General features: G+C 37.0%; 1 protein-coding gene across 4 annotated transcripts; it reads left to right on the forward strand.

Annotated features, from left to right (window-relative positions):
• Positions 1–977: 977 nt before the first annotated feature.
• On the forward strand, positions 978–25,899 carry grhl2b (grainyhead-like transcription factor 2b). Of its 4 annotated transcripts, none has more exons than XM_079829763.1 (16): positions 978–1,331; positions 4,290–4,476; positions 5,613–5,680; positions 5,777–6,137; positions 6,231–6,289; positions 6,382–6,538; positions 7,262–7,373; positions 12,147–12,241; positions 15,006–15,164; positions 16,011–16,068; positions 17,386–17,525; positions 17,936–17,973; positions 19,294–19,385; positions 23,106–23,191; positions 24,388–24,452; positions 24,555–25,899. In XM_079829763.1, the coding sequence occupies exons 1-16, from the start codon at positions 1,312–1,314 to the stop codon at positions 24,667–24,669; spliced, it is 1,812 nt and encodes a 603-aa protein (XP_079685889.1). In that variant the 5' UTR covers positions 978–1,311; the 3' UTR covers positions 24,670–25,899. The 4 variants fall into 4 exon arrangements, with proteins under 4 accessions (XP_079685889.1, XP_079685888.1, XP_079685887.1 ...); XM_079829762.1 differs by having other exon boundaries at positions 1,240–1,331; positions 6,382–6,532; positions 19,294–19,412; XM_079829761.1 differs by having other exon boundaries at positions 1,283–1,331; positions 19,294–19,412.

Below are 25,899 nucleotides of genomic sequence, written 5' to 3' on the forward strand. Positions count from 1 at the left end.
CATAATTTGATGTCCTTTGCGCAAACGTGTGGTATAATACTACATTATGTGCCAAAGTTTTAGGGCAGATAATATAATAATAGTATAATAAAGGTATAATATTTGACTTGGAAAACAGCACTAATAATATTTGAGTAATACAATATCACTCTTCACATCATGTTTGGTATCAATGTTGCTAACTTTTCGTGTGTAGTTGTATGAGTAGTTTCTTATTTCCCATGTTTTGTCATCGAGTGATGTCACTGTGCAGCCTGCATGTTCACACCTGACACTTGGAACAAAACAAGATTTTGCAGGTCCTGAAAGTGTGGGAAATGTCACTTAGATTAATTTTTCTCACACAAAAATTGCACTTACCTCTTTAAGAACCTAATATTGACTGACAACTATTTATCTTCTGGGCATGTCAGGTCTTGATGATTTGAATTCTTAAGAATCAAAATAGGATGTGTGTTATTTATTGCGGAACAATTCAACTGCTGTGTTTCTAATATTAACATAGTAAAATTCATTTTATGATGCAATTTGTGAATTCAAAACTATCTTGATTGCACCTGCAATACTAATACAGCCATTTGTGGATAAGAGATGAACCACTGTGGACATTGAGACATCCCTCTAATATTTAGAACAGTGGTCAATCAATAGCCTATAAGATTTTCTCTCAACATAGGCTACTTATACATACCTTCAGTCTTCAAATATTTGGTTAAAGTCTTGTACAAAACATTAAGGTTTTATAGGCTACTTCACTATAGGCCAAGGAAAAACGGATAAATAACAAACTTAATCGAAACGAAACTCAAACGAAATCACACAAAGGCTTTCTCCATCCTGCCCTTCATCTAGTAGCCTACAAACCTATGGTTGCAGGTGAGGTGGGTCTTCTGACGCGCCAGCCAATCAGCGAGCGGCCTTTCCTCACCTCGACCAATCAGAGCGCTGACCAGCCCATACTCGAACCCAAATACTTTGCACAGAGAAAAAAACCCTATCAAAGTTTACCTATAGGCTAGGTCTATAAGCAAACAATAAAAAGATTAAAAGTAGATTTAACCTGTTATAAAGATTTAAAATATAATTTTGAAACTCAAAACTACACATTAAAATCTCGGCGAAGGACGGGACAGGGTGCTCAGGTGTTTCCTACCTGCTCCTTCAGCCCTTGAGAAATAGGCTAATCGGAGAGGGAAAGTCGATTTACCTGTAGCCCGGGTTCTGGCATCTCTCACTCGCGCTCTGTCTTCTATTACCTGCACCGACTTGAAAGTCCAGTTTCACAAGGAAGAACCGCGGAGGAAGAGAAATATGTCACAGGAGACAGACAGGTAAGAGTCATGACTGCGACACAATCTTCCATTACCTCAACACAAGTATCGGAACGTCAACGAGAGCCGTTCTGCATTTTTACTTTCATAAAAGATAAATTCTCTCAAAACTTTATTTTATATTCGCATTAGCTACGTTAACGGTGTATGATATTATACAGATCTTGTTTGGTTTATTGTTGTTTTTATAGATAGAATCCCACCGCAGAGGGAACGTTTTTTTTTTGCGGTCAAAACGCCATTTTTCACTGAGGAAACACCTTGAATATAAGCTACCTGAAATTCATTCGCATTCATTTACTATTTAAAGGGGAAGGACTATTCGCTATGGTATTTAATAAATAAATAAATACAAATAAAGATTTACTTATTTTTAAGCATTTTTTGTGTTGTTTTTATTTAGTTTATTTCTCTCATTTATGTAGACGTGTTTATTTGTTTTTGTTTTAATACAGTGTTTTTTTCATTTAATGTGACGTTTGAAAAGATTGTTTAAAGTCGGTTGTTTTGATTGTTTTAATACAGAGTTCAGATCTATTGTCCCATCCATAATAGCAACCCGTTTATTTATGTTTGTGGTGACTAGCCTAAAACATATTTTTGTTTGAAAAATATACTGGACTATTTGTTTCTCTTGAGGGTTGTTGGTTGTAATACGGGTCTTACATTCCTCAGAGCCTGATAGTGATAGCTAAATAATCTCTAGGTGTGTCAAAGAATTCGATTTATTAGAAAATGACAAAATATAATTTTTGTTCTATTCCATTTAAACAAGGTGAATACAGTAAAGTGGGAAACTTGATAATTTACATAAAATATGTTTCCGATGGGTTAGCTCTTCACACAAAACCATATGTGACCCTGGATCACAAAAATTTGCACGGGTCTATGGCAATAGCTAACAATACATTTTATGGGGTCAAAATTATCAATTGTTTTTACTTTTATGCCAAAAATCATTAGGATATTAAGTAAGGATCATGGTCCATGAATATATTTTGTAAATTTCCAACCTAAATATATCAAAAGTTTTATTATTAGTAGTAATATGCACTGCTAAGGACTTCATTTGGACAACTTGAAAGGTGATTTGCTCAATATTTAGACTTTTTTGCACCATCTGATTCCAGATTTTCAAATAGTTGTATATTAGCCAAATATTGTCCTATCCTAACAAACCATACATCAATGGAAAGCTATTTATTCAGCTTTCAGGTGATGTATAAATCCCTAATCATCAAAACCATCACGCTATTTTTTAAAAATATAATTTTTTATATAACCTCAACATGATATGCCTGAAAATACTTCATTCACACATCATTTTGCACTGTGGTCCAACTAATCCTCTGAAGTTGTCAGAATTGTTTTATTTGAAATTTTTATGGATGAATATGCATATAATGATAAAAATGAATAAGATTGTGTCCCACTTAATCTACCCTATACCATGCATTTTCCAGTGAAAGACCCCAACAGGAGTACATGCTCTGTCCTCACTGCTTGTGTGTACATGTGTGTGTTTACTAATGTGTGTTCTGAAGACACTTTATGTAACTACTAAAGACACTTCAATATTTTTAGAACACTTTTACTAAATTTAAGTGAGCCAAACCCAGATTTGGGTTGGGAAAAAACATCTATGTATGTAAAAATATACCTTAGATACATTAAGCAGGGTAAAATGTGGTAAAATGCCCCTCTTAAAAAAAGGGTGTGCATTGGCTGTTAAATTGTAACGTAGGAAGTAGTTTAGGAAGTAGAGGATGACGAAGCATCTATATTAGGGGGAATAAATGGAAACGTTTGACTATAGGGTTTCACTTTAACTTTTTCATTTAAAAAACATTTAGTATTTGTTACCATACAAATTTGAAAAAATTTCCGTTCATTGGGTGTGTCAGACAAAGGACACATTCAAAATGTGCAGTGTTGGGGATTCTCCATGAACAGGGTTGAGAAATACTTCGTTATTAGACACTCCAAGAGATGAAATTGGTGTTTCAGATATGGAAGAGGGTTGGGAACTACTAGCATAGAGGCTCAGGAGTGTTTGATTAGGATTGAAGATTAAATTATGCAGGATGGTAGTCCTCCTGGATCAGGGTTAGAGACCCCTGGGCAATTCCTGATTCAAGATCAAGACGAAACATTTATCTCAATAATAAGGAGGAAGCCTCACCGATGTCCAGAACCCTCTGCTTTGCAGTGTGCTGGCGAGAGTGCCAATACTTCCAATATTTGAGAAGTAAATACCAATACAAATACCAATATTTTTCCCAATTAAATACAGACTTTTATAACCAACACAAAATAAATTCACAGATCACTATTATCCGATGACAAGAATCATTTAATCTCAAATTAGTTTGTATGGAATAAATCTCACAAATGCCAAATTAATTATAAGAGCATAACCATTCAATAAATATGTTCTAGTAACATAATTTTTTTATAAGTTATTTTTGTTGCTTCAATTTTGATTGTATATTTCTTTTTAGGTATGGCTTGAGTATCCAAAAACTCATTGGGGGCCACTGTATGTTACTGAATATCTTGTTCATACTGAAGAATGAAAGCAGTCAGATATAGATTTAATATCATATTATATCAAATTGGGTTATTAAACAGGGAGACTCGCACATCAAAATACTCTAGAGCCAGAAGTTTTACTTCCTCATGTCATGTGTCATACATTTTAGCTCTAGTTGTCTGTCAGGCAGTAAAATGCAGAAGACTTTTGAAGTCTATGCGGTCAGTATTTGTTTGGTTAGATGTTCTCTGACATCAATACACTGTACATCACACTCTCACAAAAGGAGCAGTGTGCAGGGTTGTTTTCATCAGTATGCAAAATAGAGCTTTTACATGAAGCTTTATCATCTGGATCATTTATGTCTGTATTTCTGTCTGCTATTGTGCTGATATACTGTTTTATGTTTTGCGTGCGTGTCCCAGTAAGAGGCTGGTTGTAGTGGTGCCCAATGAGACGGCCTTCCACCAGCGTCGGGCCTTCACCAGTGAGGATGAGGCCTGGAGGTCTTACCTGGAGAATCCTCTTACTGCGGCCACAAAGGCCATGATGAGCATCAATGGAGATGAAGACAGTGCTGCCGCCCTGGGGCTCCTCTATGAGTACTACAAGGTCAGTGACATCAGCTAAGACATCATTTATTCACCCTCATGGTGTTCGAAACCTCTCTCTCTTCGGTGAAATAAAATTCAGCAGAATGTTCACACTGATCTATTCCATACAATGAAAGTAGATAGTAACTGGGCCTATATTTCCATCTGTTTGGATTACACAGTTTTAACATAAACGAATGAACGTAAAGGGTTAGTTCACCCAAAAATGAATTCAGCCAAACACAATTGTAGTTATATAAAAAAATATCCTGGCCCTTCAAAGCTTTATAATGGGAGTGAATGGTACCTTAGATTTTGAAGCCCAAAATCCATCCATCATAAAAGTAATCCATATGGCGCTAGGGTATTAATAAAGGCTTTCTGAAGTGAAGCGATGCGTTGTTGTAAGAAAAATATCCATATTTGTAACTTTATTAAAACTGTAAGTACAAAAAAAACAGTCATGTTTAAATGAAACATAAGAAAATATGAATGAGATTTATGTTACAGTACAAATAAAGCAAATGTGTTTTAAATACACAATTACCAGGTTTATATATGTATCATCAATAAATCCAATTTATTATATGCATACCATTTTTTAACTAATTGAATCTTAACATTTTAACTAATTGAATCTTGCTTGTTCCAAAGCTAGCCATATTTGAACTGTTCATCATTTTTAACTAATTACATTTATTTTCACAACTAATTTATGCTGATTTTAAGGAATTTTAATTAAAACATTTTGAAAATATAAATTTTTAAATGAAATCAAATAGATATAAATGCCTATATACACTGTAAAAAAGGTGTCACATGATTACTTCTACACTTCCACTTTCCATCATTTTTCATCCACAGCTAATGAACAAAAACATTATTATTTCATTGTCAAGGCAACCAAGGTACAACTTTATAGCTGACATTATCCAAAATATACAAGCATAGTAAGGATATGGTGAAATTATGCCTAAGTTATATTATGCCTTTTTGTTACTCTAAGTTATTGATAGAAGACAATCAGGCAGTTTTCAGTTTTCATAAGTCAGTGATTGTATCTCTAAGTGATAAATCTCCAATAAAGCAATTATGGTGAAACAGTGCCTATGAAACTATCAGCGTTGCTGTATATTGATGTTTTATCTTCTGCAGGTGCCCAAAGATAGGAGAGTGTTACCAACCAGCAAAGGGGTTGAAATGTCAGAGGAACCGGAAAAGAGGTCAGGGAAACAGTTGTGAATATAGAGTTGAATAAATGGTTTAAAAATTGTGAAATACACACAATAAATATTTTATACTTTCATATACCATCTCAGAAACATTACAGTGGGAAACAGCAGTCAAATGGAGCCAGAGACAGTGGATAATCGTGTCCAGGTACTGAAATCAGTTAATCCCGTTAATCTGTCACTCAACACGGAACACCAGGACACCAAACGGGAACAGTACAGCGCGGCGGCTGGAGAGAGTGGGGCCGCTTCTGTGGTAAAGGCTGAGGTGTACACTCCTGTTTTCATGGCTTCGGGAGTTCACTACAGGACAGAAGGAGAGGAACAGATGCGGGTCATCTGTGAACAGGCCCACTCGTTCGACACCCCGTCCGTATGTCACAGTGGATATAGGAAGGATGACCATCGCAGTAGTCCAGATAGCACCTATGAAGAAGACAGCAATGAAGTGAGATTAATATCTGGTGTTTAAGGAACATTTGTTTGTCATAAAACTTGGATGTAGTAAGCAAATTAATGGGTGATCATTTCTCTGATGCAGAAGTACCGCTCATCGTCGCTTGGAGCTGATGACTTCATATTTGACCAGTCAGATATGTTGTAAGTGTTATACAGAATTAATGTTCACCAATAGGCTTGTATTATTATGGTGAATCGGCTCTCACATAACTGAAAAACATGTTCTTCAACAGAGACACTTTCCAGTACACATTAGAGGCCAGCAGGTCGTTGCGGCAGAAGCAGGGTGAAGGGCCTATGACCTATCTGAACAAGGGCCAGTTCTACGCTATTACACTGAATGAGACAAGTGCCAATAAACGCCTCCGACATCCCATCAGCAAAGTGAGGGTGAGTGGTGTTCTTCTATCAAACCAGATATTTTGAAATAACTTGGAAGGTATAATGTAACAATGTCATGTTATTGAATTACATTAATTTTGGAGCTTTGATTTAAATGTCATATGTAATATATCGACAGCTCTTTTTTGTAGATAAAACTATACTAACTTTCAAAAGTTTGGGATCAGTATGATTTTTTAAAGAAATTAATACTTTTATTCAGCACTAAATAGATCAAAAGTGACAGTAAATGCATTTAAAATGTTATAAAAATGTCTATTTAAAATGCTGTTCTTTTGAACTTTCTATTCATCAAAGAATCCTGAAAATATTTATCATGGTTTACTAAATTTTCTGAAAGTACAACTTCTTGAAAGCGCAGTTTTCAACTGTAGGGAATTCGGTTGAAAATTCAACCTTGTCATCAGGAATAAATTCTATTTTTAAATATAAATTTAAAGATAAAACGGTTATTTCACATTGTAATAGTATTTCACAATATTACTGTTTTTACTGTATTTTTGATCAAATAAATGCAGCATTGGAGAGCATTAGACACTTATTTCAAAAACATTTAAAAAAAATCACAAACTTTGGAATGATAGTGTATGACTATATCTTCTGTTCTTGTTATGGTTATAGTTTATCGACGTGCTAGTCAGCTCTTGATCATTTGGAACAGACATGAAGTAAGTGTGGATTGTGATAACCTCTGTTAACCTCCTTTCTCAGAGTGTCATCATGGTTGTATTCAGTGAAGATAAGAACCGTGATGAGCAGCTCAAATATTGGAAGTATTGGCACTCTCGCCAGCACACTGCAAAGCAGAGGGTTCTGGACATCGGTGAGGCTTCCTCCTTATTATTGAGATAAATGTTTAGTTTTGATCTTGAATCAGGAATTGCCCAGGGGTCTCTAACCCTGATCCTGGAGGACTACCATCCTGCATAATGTAGCTTCAATCCTAATCAAACACTCCTGAGCCTCTATGCTAGTAGTTCCCAACCCTCTTCCATATCTGAAACACCAATTTCATCTCTTGGAGTGTCTAATAATGAAGTATTTCTCAACCCTGTTCATGGAGAATCCCCAACACTGCACATTTTGAATGTGTCCTTTGTCTGACACACCCATTTCATATCTTGTAGTCTCTACTAAAGCCGGGCTCAGACTACTGGAGTCTTTAAATCTTAACCGATTATGAAATCTGCCTGCATCACGCACATAAGAAGAATCTACACAAAATTTCGTCTTTCTAATCTCAAACCTGCATACATTACAAGATTTGAATATCGTGGCGCATCACACACTACAAAATATTCTTAAGATTGTCATGCCAGATTTAGCACCTTGCGTGATCTCACAGGGAAGTGGATGTAAACAAAATGGATACTGTGACGGGGCAAATTCTTTGTAGTGAGAAAAAAACAGCCATGTTGTTGCCATATTTCGACCAGCCATTCCTATATCTCCGCTAACCACCGGACCCGTACAGCTGCTTGTTGTTTAGTGGTTGCGATTTCAAAAGTTATGTCACGTCTGTCTCCCTCACTGGCTATTGTGGAAGTACTAACGTAATCCTAGTCGTAATCATCCCTATTTACTGGCGCCCAAATATCAAACATGTTTGATATTGTCAGGGCGGCCCTGATGTGTCTGCGAACAGATCATGGCCCTGGATGCGATTGGGGATAAATTGGCCTGAAGCCCCTGTAGTCTTAGCCCGGCTTAATGAGCTAATAATCTAAATCCTGTGTGTTTGATTAGGGAGGCATACATAATGTGTAGTGTTGTGGGTCCTTCAGGATCGGGGTTGAGAGACACTGTACAAACGAGTTGAGTTGAATTAGGTGTGCTTGATTATAACGAATTGGGGATACTCCAGGACAAAGGATGGGAACCACTGCTCTACACAAGTATGCAAATGCAGACCTACTGTATGTGCTTTGGCCAATGGATTGCAACAGTGCAATCCAGTTGTATATAATGTGTTTGATTTAGTTTGGTGCACAGCATACTTAAAGGTGCCCTGTCACACGCATTTCATTACTTTTGTGGTAATGTCTCTACCATGGACTCTGTAAAAAATTTTGTGGAAAAAATGCCTTGGTTACCTTGTTTCAAGCCATTCTAGCGTAGTATAGAAAGCCTGCAGGAAGACTCATGTCTGCATGTCAGACTGACCAGCTTTTGTAAATGGCCTGATTTCTCCGCTTATTTCTTTTCAGTGGCTAGAGCTGCCAGAGGAGATGGCAGTTCATTTTCACATTCACGACATAACACAAACACATATGCACCTAACATATTTCAAAAAATACAAGTAAAAATGGTTTTGTGTGGCATGGGGCCATAGATTTACCTTCAAATATCTGTACCATTAAACCAGGGGTGTCCAGTCCTGCTCCTGGAGGACCAACGTCTTGCAGAGTTTGGATCCAACCTGCTCCAAAACACTTGCCTGGAAGTTTCTAGTGATCCTGAAGACCTTGATCACTAGAAACATAAACTCTGCAGGACACTGCCTGTTCCAGGAGAAGGATTGGACACCCTTGCATTATACAGAATAGAAAAGCAAGATTCACTTCAAACTGTTGCTCCACATGGCAGTAGTTGACGTGAAAGAGAGTTGACGTGGCCAATGAGATTGAGAATGCATAACTTGAAGAATTTGCGTTCTTGTACTTGCGTAGATTATGCATCATATTTTTCAAAAAATCATTAACCACAGTACTACTCAACACTCTTTGGTCTGAATGGTCATTCACCACTAGTTTGAAGACTGATGGTGCCTCACATTCTAGAAGCCCTCAGGGCTTTCTGAAGATTGGTTCCTCTTGGTTTTCCCCTGCTCAGCTAAAGGGTACTAGGTTGCTAAATGGTTAAAGGCTATGCAGCGGCTTTAGCATTCTCTGACGATTATATAGTTGGGTAATTATATTGTATATAATTTGCCGGCATCAGGGAGCCACTATCAATATGCAAGGTATTGAAATTTGCGCGATCATGCATACTATGTATAGGGAGCAGCAGTACTGACCACATATTTTACAAGATAAGATATTTGTCAATGACGCTCCGGATCTGTTGCGCACCAAATCCTCTGCCATCATCCTGGCAGCTGTGGTCATCTCTCCTTACTATCTTCATGTGATACGATAAATCTGATAATGCGTTATTCATTTTCTGTGCCTTTCCGAATTGGGATTTAGGCTTCGGGGTCATCCCTACTATACACACAGATTACTAGAGTCTGCCCTGAGATTTTTTACAGATAGATACAGATCTATTTACAGAGGTATTTTTTGACATATGGACACATCTCCTTTCTTACTAAATCCCTGGTGTTAATTAGTTATTAGACACTTAACGGTGGTTTCTTATCCACAGCTACACAGTGCACACTTTATTACTTATTTTATTAAATAAATGACATATGTCTGTGTATTATGAAACTAAGGGTGCTTATTTTTAGTAATATTCCTAGTAATTGTATTTATGGTCTTAGTCTAATAAGCTTGTTTTTAATGTATGGAGCATGTTACTTTTGCATTTTAGGTTTGTTGTACTTTATTGTAGTCAACTGTATATGTTTTTCTTGTGAGACTAAAGATGAATTTCCACATGTGTGGACAATAAAGATTTTCAATTCAATTTCAGGGAAAGTTGACACAACCTGGGCTTACGTAAGGGTGCAATGGTGTTAGAATATCCCAATTATTCTCCAGCTCCATGAGTCACAACACCTGGGATTTGAACTTGTGACCTTCAGATCACTAGCCCAGCTTCTGATTCTAGTTTAATGAGAAAAAAACCCTTTACATACTGGCCCAAAATTGTCCACCTGGCGTGGGGCAGCTATGAGCCCAAACAATTCACATCTTATTCTCGGTCTTGTCACACCTTGAAAGAACAGTCATCCTGAGCCTGTTGCTTCTTGTCCTCCCCTCATCTCCAGTAATCAGATGCTCTGCTATGTCCTTTGTCAAGATTTGGCCCCAAGACTTTCAAATCCTGGGAGCACCCTGAGGGAATATCTGAGCCGTAATGGCAGCCATCCTTGTTTTAAACCCTGCCCTCTTAGATGGGGCAAAAATACAAGAATGTTTTGATGAGACACTTTAAGGAGAACATTGTGCTACGGGATGGAAAGTAAATGTTGATGGATTAGGGAGATGGACAGACCTGTGGGCACATGGTATACGGCAGTATGCTGAAGCCAAATAGGGGAGACAGTGACTGAAACCTGACACCTGCACAGTTGGGATTTGAATAGCAGTTGAGGCGGGATTGTTCCTCAGGCTTGGGGCCATGTCACTAGAGCTGGGATTTGAATGGGGCTATTTAACGGGGGGAGCTCGCTTACGGGCATCGATGGGTGTGCTTGGTAAACCACGCAAAGGCAGTCCATTGGGAAGAGTTTTGCCCTTCCTAATCCCTAAGTTACCCCAAAGTAAGACAGGTGTTGGGTTTACTTAACATCAAGACAAACGCCCCTGTAATGACAGCTTATTAAATTACAAAGTGCTTCATAACTGAAGAAAGAATGTCTAATTAGCATAGGAAATCAGCACTATTACTACTCATACGTATGGTTTGGGATTTTGTTTTAATAGTCATGACAATCTTTTTTTCCTCCAGTTGATTTAGTAAACACATAGATTGTATGAAGGAAATGCAGTTCATACTGTGCATGCAATGACTTGAGAACAGCTTTTCTATAATGAGCATGTGTGTAACCTGTTGCATGGCAATGAATGATACCTCAAAACAGGGATGTTCCTGGAGGGCCACTGTCCTGCCGAGTTTAGGTCCAACCCTGTTAAAAACTGTAGTTTTATAGTAATCCTGAAGACATTGAAATGCTTGTTCAGGTGTGTTTGATCAGGGTTGGAGGAGCTGAACTCTGCAGGACAGTGGCCCTCCAGGACTTGACTTGACAAATGGGTACTATTTGTTTTCTAACCAATTTGATACTTTTAGCCTGGTGGACAATAAAACAAACACTTAGGAAGAATGTAAAGTTAACTGCCGTAGCTAAGCTAGCATAGACAGGCTGACTCCAGCCATTGAAAGAGTTATGAGATCACCCGTCCTTTTTGTAAATCTATAAAGTAATGACGTTTAGACTGAATCACAGACTTGTTTAAAGTGTGAGTGGTCATAAATAGCCTATCAAGCGGCTACTAAAAAAGCAAGTGTTTGTTTACATAAACAGATAAGAGTTATCTGGCGTGGAAGAGTGCTGTTTTATATACACTCGGCTTATCAAGCTTAAAACCGCTTGCTTTGGCAGACATTGTCTTAATGTCGCCATTGTTCGACACTCGCCAGAGCTGTTCATATACCCAGTTCTTACAATTATTACATCTCTCCCTAAACTTAATCATGTACCATAGAACTTGTATGATACTGTACATGCCTCCCCCTTGCAAGTATCAGCCTGTGAGTGAATTGCATGCTGGTCTTGACTGGTTTATGCAGGTTAGTTGTGGTGTAGTGGTGCATAGCTGTTCAAATACCTGGTAAACCTGTATCCAAAACACAGCATATCCTGGTTGTGTTTTGTTTGTTTTTTTCCAGCAAGGATGAGAACTGACTTTTCCTGTTCTATCTACAGCTGACTACAAAGAGAGCTTCAACACAATTGGGAATATTGAAGAAATCGCTTATAATGCTGTGTCATTTACCTGGGACGTGAATGAGGAGGCCAAGGTAAGTCACCTAGCACCAAGACTGTGTACTCAGTGGTTTAGACGTGGCACAGCAAATTTACAATTAATTCGTTCTCCATTGTGTGTTTTGGTTTTATGGACATCCTGCTTGCATTAATGGTCATCATGGATGATGAATTGGCAGGTGTAGTTGTTTTACTCGACTGCATCAGCACATCTATGTTTTGTCACAAACTCTCATTCAGTCATTTTACCTCCATTGTGTGTGATACACAAAATGTTATTGAGACACAGGGTGGAGTGTTACGACATATGATATGTGTATTTTACACGCATTAGTCTCTCTCCCCGGTTGTTGAACCCTCCCCAAGAGCCCTGTATAGCGTGATGCTTGGGATTCACAATACCCTGCTGCATCATCCCCTGTTCTGTCTATTAACTTAAACCTCTATTTTCTCTGTACGGGGTCTCAGGTTTCATTTATATGCTACTGACAGAAGGAAATGGACCAGGTCTGTGTACACGGCCAAATGCACACAAACCTGAGTCCAGATCCTCCCAGCCTCACAGGTAGAGTCCTGCCCTCCCATTGTGGCTCTTCTGTTGCAATACAGCTCAGTTCAAACACTCGCCTCTGGAGTATATTCAACTAAAGCTCTCTACGCAAACATTTGCTTTTTATTGGGCCAACTCACACTAGTAATACCTATTAATGTGGACTATATGATGTCTTAGTGTAACCGCCCTTGGACATATATAAGTGTATTCAGTTTTTTTTAGTTGAGTCCAAGCTCATGTAAAAACATGCAGTGGGGTGTGAAAGGCTCTCAGTTTGATCTGATAAGCATCTCATACTCTGACCTAACATACTCTCAACTTTTATTACAAGTCCCTTCAAAGCTGTTCTCATCATGGCTGGCTGGAATGGAGGAAGCCATAAACTGAATTTCTCCACAAGCCATTGATCTGTGAGGTGGAAATGATGTCCTTGTTGCAGTGTGGAAAGGCTCAGTCTCTTTTACGAGTTGTCCACCACAGTAGTACTTTGTAGTCTGTACGATTTTTTTAATGTTTTTGAAAGCCTCTCATGATCGCCAAGCCTGCATTTAAAAAAAATCAAAAATACAGTAAAAACAATAATATATATATTGTATTGTATACTCTGCCGTTCAAAAGTTTTTGATCAGTAAGATTTTTCTCTTATGCTCACCAAGGCTGCATCTATTTTTTCTATTTTGAACTGAATAGAAAGTTCAAAAGAATAAAATTTATTTTAAATAGATTCTTTTGTAACATTATAAATGTTATTACTGTCACTTTTGATCAATTTAATGCATCCTTGCCGAATAAATGTTTTAATTTCCCAAAACTTTTGAACAATGTTGCAAAAGCTTTCTATTTCAGATAAATACTGTTCTCTTGAACTTTCTATTCATCAAAGAATCCTAAAAAATGTTTTACACAACTGTTTTCAACATTGATAATAATCATAAATGTTTCTTGAGCGTCAAATCATCATATTAGAATGATTTCTGAAGGATCATGTGACACTGAAGACTGGAGTAGTGATGCTTTGCATCACATAAATAAATTACATTTTAAAATATATTACAATATAAAACATTCTTTTTTACATTTGAATAATATTTCACAATATTACAACAAATATTTTGTTGTATTTTTAATAAAGTAAATGTAGCCTTGGTCACTGGAAGAGACTTCTTCTAAAAACATTAAAAATCTTACAGATCAAAACTCTTGAATGGCAGTGTATAATGTATTCCTCTAATGGAAAAGCTGAAATTGCAGCATCATTAATATTAATATTTTTAATGAAACCATGATAAACATTTTCGAGATTCTTTAGTGAATAGAAAGTTAAAAATTCTGAAAAATCGAAATATTTATTTGAAATAGAAATGTAACATTAGTAATATTATAAATGTCTTTACTGTCACTTTTGACATCAGTTGAATGCATCTTTGCTCTCTTACTGACCACTAATGTTTGAATTAATGTCTTGCACTCTGTCTGTAGTGTTAATCCAAATCGCTATCCTAATTGTTGAAATGTTTTGGGCAAAAAATTCAATCATGTAATTACTGTTTTCCTTATCAATCATTGAGGTGGCATTGTAGGAAATAAAGTTTTCCCTATGCCATACAAGTGTAGAGTTCATATGAAGTTCTCCAATCTAGTTTTCTTACCATGCTGAGTAGTAGCATGCTTCACCTGACGATGGCCTCTTTCTTGTCCTCTGGCATTGGTAATGGTTGATTATATGAAACTGTTAATAACTAACCACATAAATATTTAGTGAGCAAGGCCTTGTTCCAAATCTTTGAGAAGCATGCATGTAAAGATGACATTTAAGATTAAAATTTGGTCTTACATTAATATAAAATTAATATTTACTTCAATTGGAGCATTTATATTCTCTTCAGATGAAACAGTATAGTCTTTAGTGTGAAGTCTGAACGTTGTTTTCTGTAGCAGCCAGTGGTACAGATAAACGTGTCGAGGCAGGCACCTGTTTTGCGTGTAGGTGGCTGGTGGGTGAAAAACAAGGTGCTCTTTCAACGGTCACGATTGTGTAGGTCAAAGCTGTTAGAAAATATGAATATGTAAGTTTTTATGCAACAGTCTGTTACATGTGCATTTGGATGCAAAGTGTTACTTACATTGCATATCATAACAACCTCGCAGAGACAGACACCACTAAAAATGTATTTTATTTGCTTATTTTGCAAATATACATTTTCATGGAGAACTGAACTGTTTTTGTCTTTTTCTCTGATTGTTAGATCTTCATCACAGTGAACTGCCTGAGCACAGATTTCTCCTCTCAAAAGGGGGTGAAGGGTCTTCCTCTGATGATACAGATAGACACCTACAGCTACAACAACCGCAGTAACAAACCCCTGCACAGAGCCTACAGCCAAATCAAGGTCTTCTGTGATAAGGTAAACCTTGACCTTTAACCTTTGAACCTGTACAGTATTCTAACATATCATGCTGCATCTGTGGAAGCAGTCATAGACAACTGTTAAGACGGCAGTAATAGAACGCTGCAGTGATGACATATTTTTGTAGCTCGACCCTTAAGTTCACATCACTGGTTCCCTAGACAAAAACACTATATGATTTTTCCATTGGCGTTTTGGATGATTGCAGAAAATAAGCTCTGTGACCAACTAAAGTTTATGATTCTTACACGGAAGGCTACACCACAGTCGCATGACTTTAACGTCACCTTCCATTAAACTTTGACAGCTCTTTCAGTCTTTATTTAAAAACATTTTCCCTGAAAGTTTGAGTTAGAATAGTTTGCAAGAGAGCAATTATAAACACAATGGGGCTGTAAAAACGGACTAGTGAGTAGATGAGTTTATTTGTTTGTCGCCATGACGTTTAATGTCCCAGACAGCCTCTGTAGTTACATTTAGAAACTTATTAGTAACCGCCTTGCCTTTTTCAAGACAAGTAAAAGCTTTTAAAAAATCACAAGGGGGTATTACTGATGTATTTATATAACCACAGACCTTCAGGCATTTAATGAAAAACCCATTCAAAAAACCTCAGGACGCTAACATGCTGGCCCGTTTCTTTATTTTGCATGCATGATCACTTATTCTAATAAGCAGTGAAGTGTTTACAGCTTAAGTGGGTCAGTTGAATTCTGACATCATTTATGCTGTTCTTGGTTTTCAAATTCAGTAACTGTAGCGCCACCTTGTGGTTGTTCATTATTGTTACTTTTCACAGCCTTAATTCTGTATGTCTGTTCGGTCTGTGTTTGTGCTGTACAGGGAGCGGAGAGGAAGATCAGAGATGAAGAGAGGAAACAGAACCGCAAGAAAACAAAAGGTCTGAAGCACTGAAAGTTAAAAATATCTTCAATTCATAAAAATAAGTTTTAAAGGGTCATGAAACCCCAAAACAATTTTTTTTGAGATGTGAACAGATATGTACAAGCTGCACATCACTGAAAACACTAAAAGCACTCATACATTTTTACCCTTAAGTGGAAATTGGTTATTTTTGCGTTTTTCTGAGCAATTTCATACTTCCGGGTGGAAAAGCAAAGTCATGGAGTGAGGTATAAGCGTGCCTTCGGAGTGTGTGACTGGCCTTGGGCATGATTCTATGTCAGTCGGTCTTCCGCATTTATTCATGAATATGAACTCTTTTAACCCAATCACTGCACTGTATTACACACATGAGAGCGGTTTCTGTGCAGAACGCCGCGATGAGTTTACAACACTTGGCACGTGGATCTTATAGATCAGATACAGACCGGAGCGAGCGTGTTTCAAGTTTTTTTTTTAATATTATACATATTTCATATACTGTAGTGCTCTAAACATGGACCAGCACCGTGTGTGCACACATATTTAATTCTTCTTCAAATGAAATATATGTGCAAATAAGGGCACTGATACAGCCGTACGTCTGATCATGAACGTGATGACACGATGGAATATTGTGATACACAGAAGATAATGATGTGCACCTAAAATTCAAAGAAGAATGGGCAAAAAAGTATTTATTCTTTCTGTGTTAAACTGACGTGTCGTTTTTGTGTGTGCAGTGCTCTTAAATGTACTGAAAATATTATTAGACCTTTTAAATGTTCTTCCGCGTTTCTCCCTCGTTTTGGCAGTATGCTGTTATATAGGGTTAGATTTTTAGAAAAAGGCATCAAGGTGCCCTCAACTCTATTTTTTTCTCTCCGTGGTCATATTATAATATTCATGTTTCTGTATAATGAGTGTGTTGCAGGTCTGTGTTTTATTGGTTGTTGTCTCTCCTCTTCCCCATTTACACCCCCACTTTTCCACAGCTTTACACACTCATTTTTAGAGACTTTTTGCAACTCTGAGGTGTGAACGACCAGGCTAAAACTGGGGTTTCATGACACTTTAAAGAACAAGAAATTATACATATACATATTTTCTATTGAAATATGAATTTTAATTTATTATGATTTTTTGTTGTTGTTAAATAATCAAGAGTCTTCAGTTACATCCCAGCCGTGAACCATGATGTGCTACTTGCTAGTCTGTGGCATTTGGTATCGAGGAGCATTTGATTGGACAGAAACCTGTGTGGTGTGGGATGAGTCACCACCTTTATTATCACTAACAGTTATTCTTACATGTTGGAATTACATCATCTCATTAGGAAAGGATGGAGGCACTGGGGCGGTTACTCTCCCGAAAAAGTCTGACACCACCTTCTTTAAAATGATGACTGATTTGGATGCCCAGCCGGTTCTCTTTATCCCGGATGTGCACTTTGGAAACTTACAGAGGGCAGGCCAGGTATGAGTCAGTCTGAAAACACACTCAATGACCAGATCACATGCTCTTTTGTGTTAAAAGTCCTCTGCCATTTTGCAGTCGACCATAATTGCAGTCTCCAAATCTGCCCTCCGCGTTTGCTTCCTGAAATCTCAAAAAGGTTGTAGAGGCTCATTACAGAACTGTCCTGAAGACCCGGGTGGCCCATTGTGTGTCTAATGAGACTGAGACTTATTAGAGAGGGACTGACCTTTCAATAGCATTCGAGTGTTTGTATCTTGGATACTTAGGTGACATTTGGCATTAGGAATGATATCTGCTGAACTGGTCATTGCAGTGTCTGTTTTGAAGCTTGTTCTGAATGTTACAGAGATGTTTGAGCATATAAATGTTTAAAGAAGATAAAACTACAAACTTTGTACTCTTTGCAGGTATTTGCATTTAATACAGAGGAAATTGAACGAGAGGGGTAAGTTAGATCTTTTTCCTCAATATTTAAGCTTTAAACCAGAAAAAGATATTCTTGTATCAGAACTGAATGAACATCACCTAAGATTTACTAGTAGCTTTGACGCAATGGTAGATTACAGGGATCCTCAAGAATATTTATTAGTTGAAGTAACTATCCACACTAATGTTTAATGTAAAAGAAATGATTCAGTGTAAAACGTAGTGATTTAAGAATGTTGTTACTTTGTTATTAACATTAATCATAAAATGTCTGGCTTATAATGTAAATAAAAAATGTTCAGCTACTTAATTGTCTTTACTGTATGTTTTTGTTCATATTACTTTATAGTAAAAACAATATAATACACACACTTGAAAAAGATATTAAATATATATATAAAATGTTTAAATTGTAGTTTACCTTATGTCTTAAAATGGTCATATAGCCCACTACTGCACTCGAAAATGAGAAATAAGTTGTGTATTTTGTGACATTTATATATTTACTTAAAATTTCTTTGGAAATTTAGCATACTTTTACACGTACACAACATTGTCAAAACAATCCCCGTTCACACAGATCTGCAGAAACTACTAAAAACGCTGTATCATGCATTCCAGGCCAGTAGTTGGCGATGTCCCTTTGTAAAGAAACACTAATGGCTCCTTTTCACCGAGCGGTACAGTTCAATACAGTTCAGTACGGTACGCAATTTTTGCCATTTCCATTGTCAGAAGTTGTGAATGGTACCTTAATTCGGAACTGCACCATACCACTTTTTTGGCACCCTTCCGTTGGGGTAGACCAGTAGTCTGGTACTAAAGGGTGGAGCTAGACTCACTGCAGAACATTGATTTGTCAGAATCGTCACTTGTGCATGCTTTTTTGGCTGTTTTTCCTTGCAGCCTTAGCTCAAACAAAGCGTGTCGTCAACAGACACATTGTCGTTCATTGTTTTTTACAGGTCACTTTCTTCTTCGCGTGAGAATGACGTTGATTGCTACACCACGGCTATAAGCATACTGTTGGCGGCGGAAATGCAAGCCGGATCAGGGTTTATGGTCCCGAATCTTACTGTACTGTACTGTACTGAACCGCACCACTCCGTGTAAATGAGCCATAAGCACCTATAGACTGAACACGTAATACGCATGTGCATGACGTTTATGTAGTTCACACAGCGACAATAGACATTTTGAGGCCCCCAAAACACTGGTGTCGTGTAAATGAACGGCCAAAACGCATAAAAAGTTTTAGTTGAAAACAGTGTTGTGTTAATCTGATTGGTCAGTTTAGAGAAGCATGAAGTCATTGTGTTTGTTTGTGTTTTTGTGTTAGAAGTGTGCTGGTGAAGAGGATGTTCCGGCCATCCGAGGAGGACTTTTGCCCACCCCCTCATAAACAGCTAAGAGAGGAGACACAGAAGAAAGGTCAGAGCAGGACAGACCTACATACAGGTGCTGGTCATATAATTATAATATCATCAAAAAGTTAATTTATTTCACTAAAAATTCAAAAAGTTAAACTTTTATATTATATTATATTATATTAATTCATTACACACAGACTGATATATTTCAAATGTTTATTTCTTTTAATTTTGATGATTATATCTGACAACTAAGGAAAATCCCAAATTCAGTATCTCAGAAAATTTGAATATTACTTAAGACCAATACAAAGAAAGGATTTTCAGAAATCTTGGCAAAACTGAAAAGCATGAACATGAAAAGTATGAGCATGTACAGCACATACTTAGTTGGGGCTCCTTTTGCCTGAGTTACTGCAGCATTGCGGTGTGGCATGGAGCCGATCAGTCTGTGGCACTGCTCAGGTGTTATGAAAGCCCAGGTTGCTCTGATAGTGGCCTTCAGCTCTTCTGCATTGTTGGGTCTGGCTTATCGCATCTTTCTCTTCACAATACCCCATAGATTTTCTATGGGGTTAAGGTCAGGCGAGTTTGCTGGCCAATTAAGAACAGGGATACCATGGTCCTTAAACCAGGTACTGGTTGCTTTGGCACTGTGTGCAGGTGCCAAGTCCTGTTGGAAAATGAAATCTGCATCTCTCTAAAGTTGGTCAGCAGCAGGAAGCATGAAGTGCTCTAAAACTTCCTGGTATACGGCTGCGTTGACATTGGACCTCAGAAAACACAGTGGACCAACACCAGCCGATGACATGGCCCCCCAAACCATCACTGACTGTGGAAACTTTACACTGGACCTCAAGCAACGTGGATTGTGTGCTTCTCCTCAGAGAACATAACTTTGGACCACTCAGCAGCAGTCCAGTCCTTTTTATCTTTAGCCCAGGGGAGACGCTTCTGACGCTGTCTGTTGTTCAAGAGTGGCTTGACACAAGGAATGCAACAGTTGAAACCCATGTCTTGCATACGTCTGTGCGCACTGCATAGTGGTTCTTGAAGCACTGACTCCAGCTGCAGTCCACTCTTTGTGAATCTCCCCCACATTTTTGAATGGGTGTTGTTTCACAATCCTCTCCAGGGTGCGGTTATCCCTATTGCTTGTACACTTTTTTCTACCACATCTTTTCCTTCCCTTCGCCTCTCTATTAATGTACTTGGACATAGAGCTCTGTGAACAGCCAACCTTTTTTGCAATGACCTTTTGTGTCTTGCCCTCCTTGTGCAAGGTGTCAATTGTCGTCTTTTGGACAACTGTCAAGTCAGCAGTCTTCCCCATGATTGTGTAGCCTACAGAACTAAAACCTATTCACACAGGATTAGTATTATCTGGGGACCTTGTGTGATTTAGAAATTACTCCCCCACATCTGAATTTTGCGTGCCGCATTCGCACATGATAAGCAAGCCTGTGATTTTACTCAAATTTACAGACTTATCTCCCGGATATGATGTAAAGACTTGTAAATGTTTTTTCGTTATAGATATAGCTGTATGAAATTATAAACAGTCGTATCGATTTCATTTTGATTGCTTTATAGTAATACAAATAATTTACTTCAGTTAGAGAACAGACGCTACAATTAAAAACTGAACTGAGCAATATAATAACAATATACAGCGGAAGATTCAGTTTCAAAGCTAAATGTAAAAGCGCCCATTTAAGCAAGTTTGTCACTGTACTGTTCTGTTTTTGTGTTTTTCATTAAGAATAATATTAAACACACCATTCAAGCAATTTACTCCCAAATTGCTCATTCTAAAGTGAAAGTAAAATCCGCGCAGCCGCACAGGAATTCATAACGGTGCGCATTATATGCAGCCTAGCTCCATTCTTTGTGAAAGATAAAGATAAAAATGCGCACAGGACACAAAAACCTTGCAAAAATTATGTACGAACCGCCGAATCCCGGGCCAAATCACAGAGATGCCGATTCGCACGGGACTAATATTATCACAGGACCTCAGTGTTCAGCAAAATATGGTAGGTAATTTGCAGGGGAATTTTTACTTTACAAATTACAGACATGGCAGATTCGCACGGGATTAAGATCACAGACATTCTCTGCAATTATTACAAATCACCAGAGGTCCCCAGATAATACTAATTCCGTGCGAATAGGGCTCTAGACTGAGAGACCAATTAAAGGCATTTGCAGGTGTTTTGAGTTAATTAGCTGATTAGAGTGTGGCACCAGGTGTCTTCAATATTGAACCTTTTCACAATATTTTAATTTTCTGAGATACTGAATTTGGAATTTTTCTTAGTTGTCAGTTATAATCATCAAAATTAAAAGAAATAAACATTTGAAATATATCAGTCTGTGTGTAATGAATGAATATAATATACAAGTTTCACTTTTTGAATGGAATTAGTGAAATAAATACACTTTTTGATGATATTCTAATTATATGACCAGCACCTATATATATATATATATATATATATACACACACATTTAAAGTGTTTATTTTTCCAACCTGGATCTTATGAAAAAAAGGTCCCCCTGTAGTCAATAATTGTATCCTTTAAAACTCATCTGTTATCACCAAAATTACATATTTAAACGTATTCAATCTATGAAAATGCAAATTAGCCCCGCCTCCACACACCAGCTCTGAGACCCACTCACTCAGCTTTACTCAAGTTACTGTAGTAAACACTGGTACGATGGTATCGCTCTTTACAACGTCACACACATAATGGTAATTAATATGATTAGTCTTTTGCTTGACTACATTATCAAACAGCAAATAATGTGTTGCTAATGTTACACAAACCATGTTACCGTTCGCCATCTCAGACTGCCTTCTAAAAATCAGCATCCTTAGAAACTCTTTAAACATCATAGAATGTCAGTGGAGAAAAGCATATAGTTCATCATAACATCGTAATATACATCATATACATAATTAACCCGCTATATTCCTAAATGTAACCGATTTTTCATATCAACAGAAAAATATACAGAGATAACTTAGCTTTTTTTGAGACTCCCCTGCTTCACAGCATAGTAATGATGATGTGATAAAGCCCGCCCGCACATGGACGGTTGGTTACAAGGTAGTTTGTGATGTAAGAAACACCAGCGATTTCAAACCGCGTCTTTACTGCAGCTTACTGCAGAAAATACTCAGCAATGGTGATGATGTTTAATGAATTTGCACATGGTTTGTCTTAAAGCATATTAAAAACACCACACAGACATATAAACAACATTAAAAACTTCATTTTTACCACAGGGGGTCTTTAAATAAATAATAATCATGAATCGTCAATCTTAAATGAGATTGTACAAATTCATACAAAATTAGTCACCAATTTGGCAAAATGTAAAATGGTTAAGAATTGCTATGAGATTGTGTTGGTATTTTCTGCTGTACTACACAGAATTGAAAAATAAAAATAGTCTCCAAATGCCCACAAAGGCCGTAAACAATACCGAAAAATTCCCTGAATCTCCTGAAGCCTCTGTGGGAATCTGTATCTAGGGACATTTTTTAAATATTTTGTGTTAATTGTAGCACAGAAATTTTATATTTCAAATGTATGTAAACTATTTTAAAGAAAGGTGTAGGGTGATTGTACTTTACTATACTCTTTCCATGTATAGCACGCTCTGAATCCCCACTGCAGATTAGATTGTAGCACGATTCTAAAGTTTTAGAATTCAATTCAGACTAACTATGACTTCATTTGAGATTAATATGACTATGTTTTTTTTACAGTGCTCTTGTATGTGAGGAAGGAGTCAGATGAGGTGTTTGATGCTCTAATGCTGCGGACGCCCACTCTCAGAGGACTCATGGATGCAGTGAGTATCGGTTGCTATAGGGGGCGCTCTAATCTAAATTACAGTTTTTCTCAGTCGCTTTGGTACATTTCTCAGATCAGAATTGAAATTCTCAAAACTACCTGTTCAATTCTCACATCATTGTGTCACTTGTGCACATCAAAAAAGCAGTTTCTCATTTCTTTGAACAAGTTGCAAATGCTTGTGTACATCCATGCAAATGATTATGTACAATTTTCTGCTGTTTCCTACATTATCAGTTGCTTATGTCATGTTGATCAAAATGTATTATATTGGGTCTCTGTTGAATAGTCTTACCCCCCACAACATTGAGGCATTAGTTCATAGCATAAGTCTTTACATGCAAAATGGTTGAACAAGTTGTCATAATATGTCAAGCATATTTCAATACATTTACATTAGACGTTCATATTTCTACTTTTGTTTTTCAGTTTTTTTTCTTTTGTGCTATGCAGTGCTGTCTTTTTCTCTCTGTATCGCAATGACATGGTCTGTCAACAAATTACAGTACAAACAGTAAAAGTGTATGTGAATCTTGTCCAGTCTCTTACAATCAAACTCACACATACACTAAGGTGTAACCAACAATTTACAATAATTGTCATCAAAACTTTAGCCATAGTTTACATCAGAACATCCCTCCAGAGTACACTGTTATATTGACAACATGACTAAGCAATTTGACTGTCTTATCCGGACACAATGATACAAGGACTTGTCATTCTGATGGCACTGACATGTTCATTGACACAGATATTTACTTTTGAGAGATGAACTAAGGATTTTGAGCAAGAGACTGGCTTTTGCAGGTAATCCATGGTGTTTTGCTATTTGTCCGAATTGTTTTGAGAAATGCATTTACTGTTTTGCAAATGTCGAGGATGATTCGAGAAATGTACCAAAGTGACTGAGAAAAACTGTAATGGAGCATTGTGCTGAAATTTCAGTTCAAAGATTTTTTTTTCTTTAATCAAATTATTCAAAGCAAAGTCAAAATAAAATCCATGACCATTTTAAGATGTATAATCCAGAGCCTGATCCCAATCTACTTCCTCTAGGAAGTTATATGTGACTTCATCATATTTAAAAAATTATTATCACCAAAATAAATGTTATGACTTATTATAAACAATCAAATTATTGTCAGTGTGCTGCTGGGATACATGATTGACTGATGATTTCTTTCGTATCGACAGATTTCTGAGAAGTATGGGGTTCCCAATGACAGAATGCTCAAGATTTACAAGAAGAGCAAGAAAGGGTAAGTGATTGATTGAAAACAATCATAAGTGTACGCATGTACAGTAACATTCACATGACAACTAATAAGCCCGTTTTGACTGTTTATTCTCTTCCATTGCAGGATCCTGGTGAACATGGATGACAATATCATCGAGCACTACTCTAATGAGGACACATTTATCCTGAGTATCGAAAACTACGCAGATGCATACAAAGTCACATTAACGGAAATATGAACATCTTCACGTGTTTCTAACATTCAGTATGTTTAAGCTAAAAGACTTGTTACTTGGACTCCAACCTGGTCAAATTCATCGTCAGCTGTCCACAAATTCAATTGACATCAGCAAAAGCTGATATACCTCATTTTTAAGAGACCTCAAGTATGATTTTTAAATGGTCAATAGGAGTTTCAGTGCGTCCCAAACGTGTCCATGATTTCACTGTTCTACTGTGAATGCAAAGACTTTTCCTAGTTGAATTTGAACTCGGTGTCCACAGGATTCTTCATCAATGATTATTGCCTTTAATTTTAATGACCAAAGTACAGACTATTTCACATTTCACTTGATTTCAGAGATCGACAACAGTTTCCCGCCTGAATTTCAACTGTACCTTCCAAAGGATTTCCCTGGAGTGGAAATTAAATATGAAACGTCTTCATCATAAATCATTGTAAATGCAACAATAGTGTCCATTCCAAATTACAATGCTTAAATACATTAATTTGGGACTTTTCTGTGGAATTTGAGACTCCGCAGAGCTACTGAGCTGTGAAAAGTGTCCAATACTGTAAATATATATTTTTTTCATTTGTTTATTATGTTGTCATTAATATTATTGTTATTTTTAGCTTGGTAGATATCATTTAGGTTCTTACTGTCAGAATTTTCACAAACATATTTTCTGATGCACAAAGAAAGCTATTTTTTTTACTCAGCCACAGATTTTTGTATGCTTAATAGTGCAAAACAGGAAATATGAATGAATATAATACAGTATAATAACTTTACAGTACTGCATTAACAGAAAATTCTTCAAAAATGTTGCTCAAATACATTTCAGCCATGTTTTATGTGTTGCACTCATGTTTTAATGTGGAAATATTTTTTTAGAAAATACATTTATTTCAAAGGCAAAAGATTTCATGAGTCGTTTGGAGGTTTGAACATGTATCCTCGCATAACCAGCCAAAGTCTTTCCCTAACTATTCAGTCTTACTGTCTGGTTCATTTCTAGTGTTTGTGTATAGTGTTTTTATACACAAATGAACTTGTTTAGCATATTAACTTTGTAGTCCAGATTCAGTGCCATGATGAGCTGTTTATGTTGTAATGTTTGAATATTTCCAAAAGAAAATTATGTAAAAGGGCACTTCGGAAACTAATCATTTTTATGTAAATAAATGCATTTTTATCAAGTTTTCACCAAAGGTTTTTCATACTACACTTAAAGGGATAGTTCAC

This window comes from Gobio gobio (genome assembly GCF_949357685.1).
Source record: "Gobio gobio genome assembly, chromosome: 11".
NCBI classification, from domain to species: Eukaryota; Metazoa; Chordata; class Actinopteri; order Cypriniformes; family Gobionidae; genus Gobio; species Gobio gobio.

Bases quoted from the DNA above. Each gene is read 5' to 3' on its own strand.
- grhl2b (XM_079829761.1), top strand. From the start codon at position 1,312: ATGTCACAGGAGACAGACAG. The intron at 17,526-17,935 runs GTATGAGTCAGT...TACTCTTTGCAG, and splicing joins ACTTACAGAGGGCAGGCCAG to GTATTTGCATTTAATACAGA. The intron at 24,453-24,554 runs GTAAGTGATTGA...CTTCCATTGCAG, and splicing joins TACAAGAAGAGCAAGAAAGG to GATCCTGGTGAACATGGATG.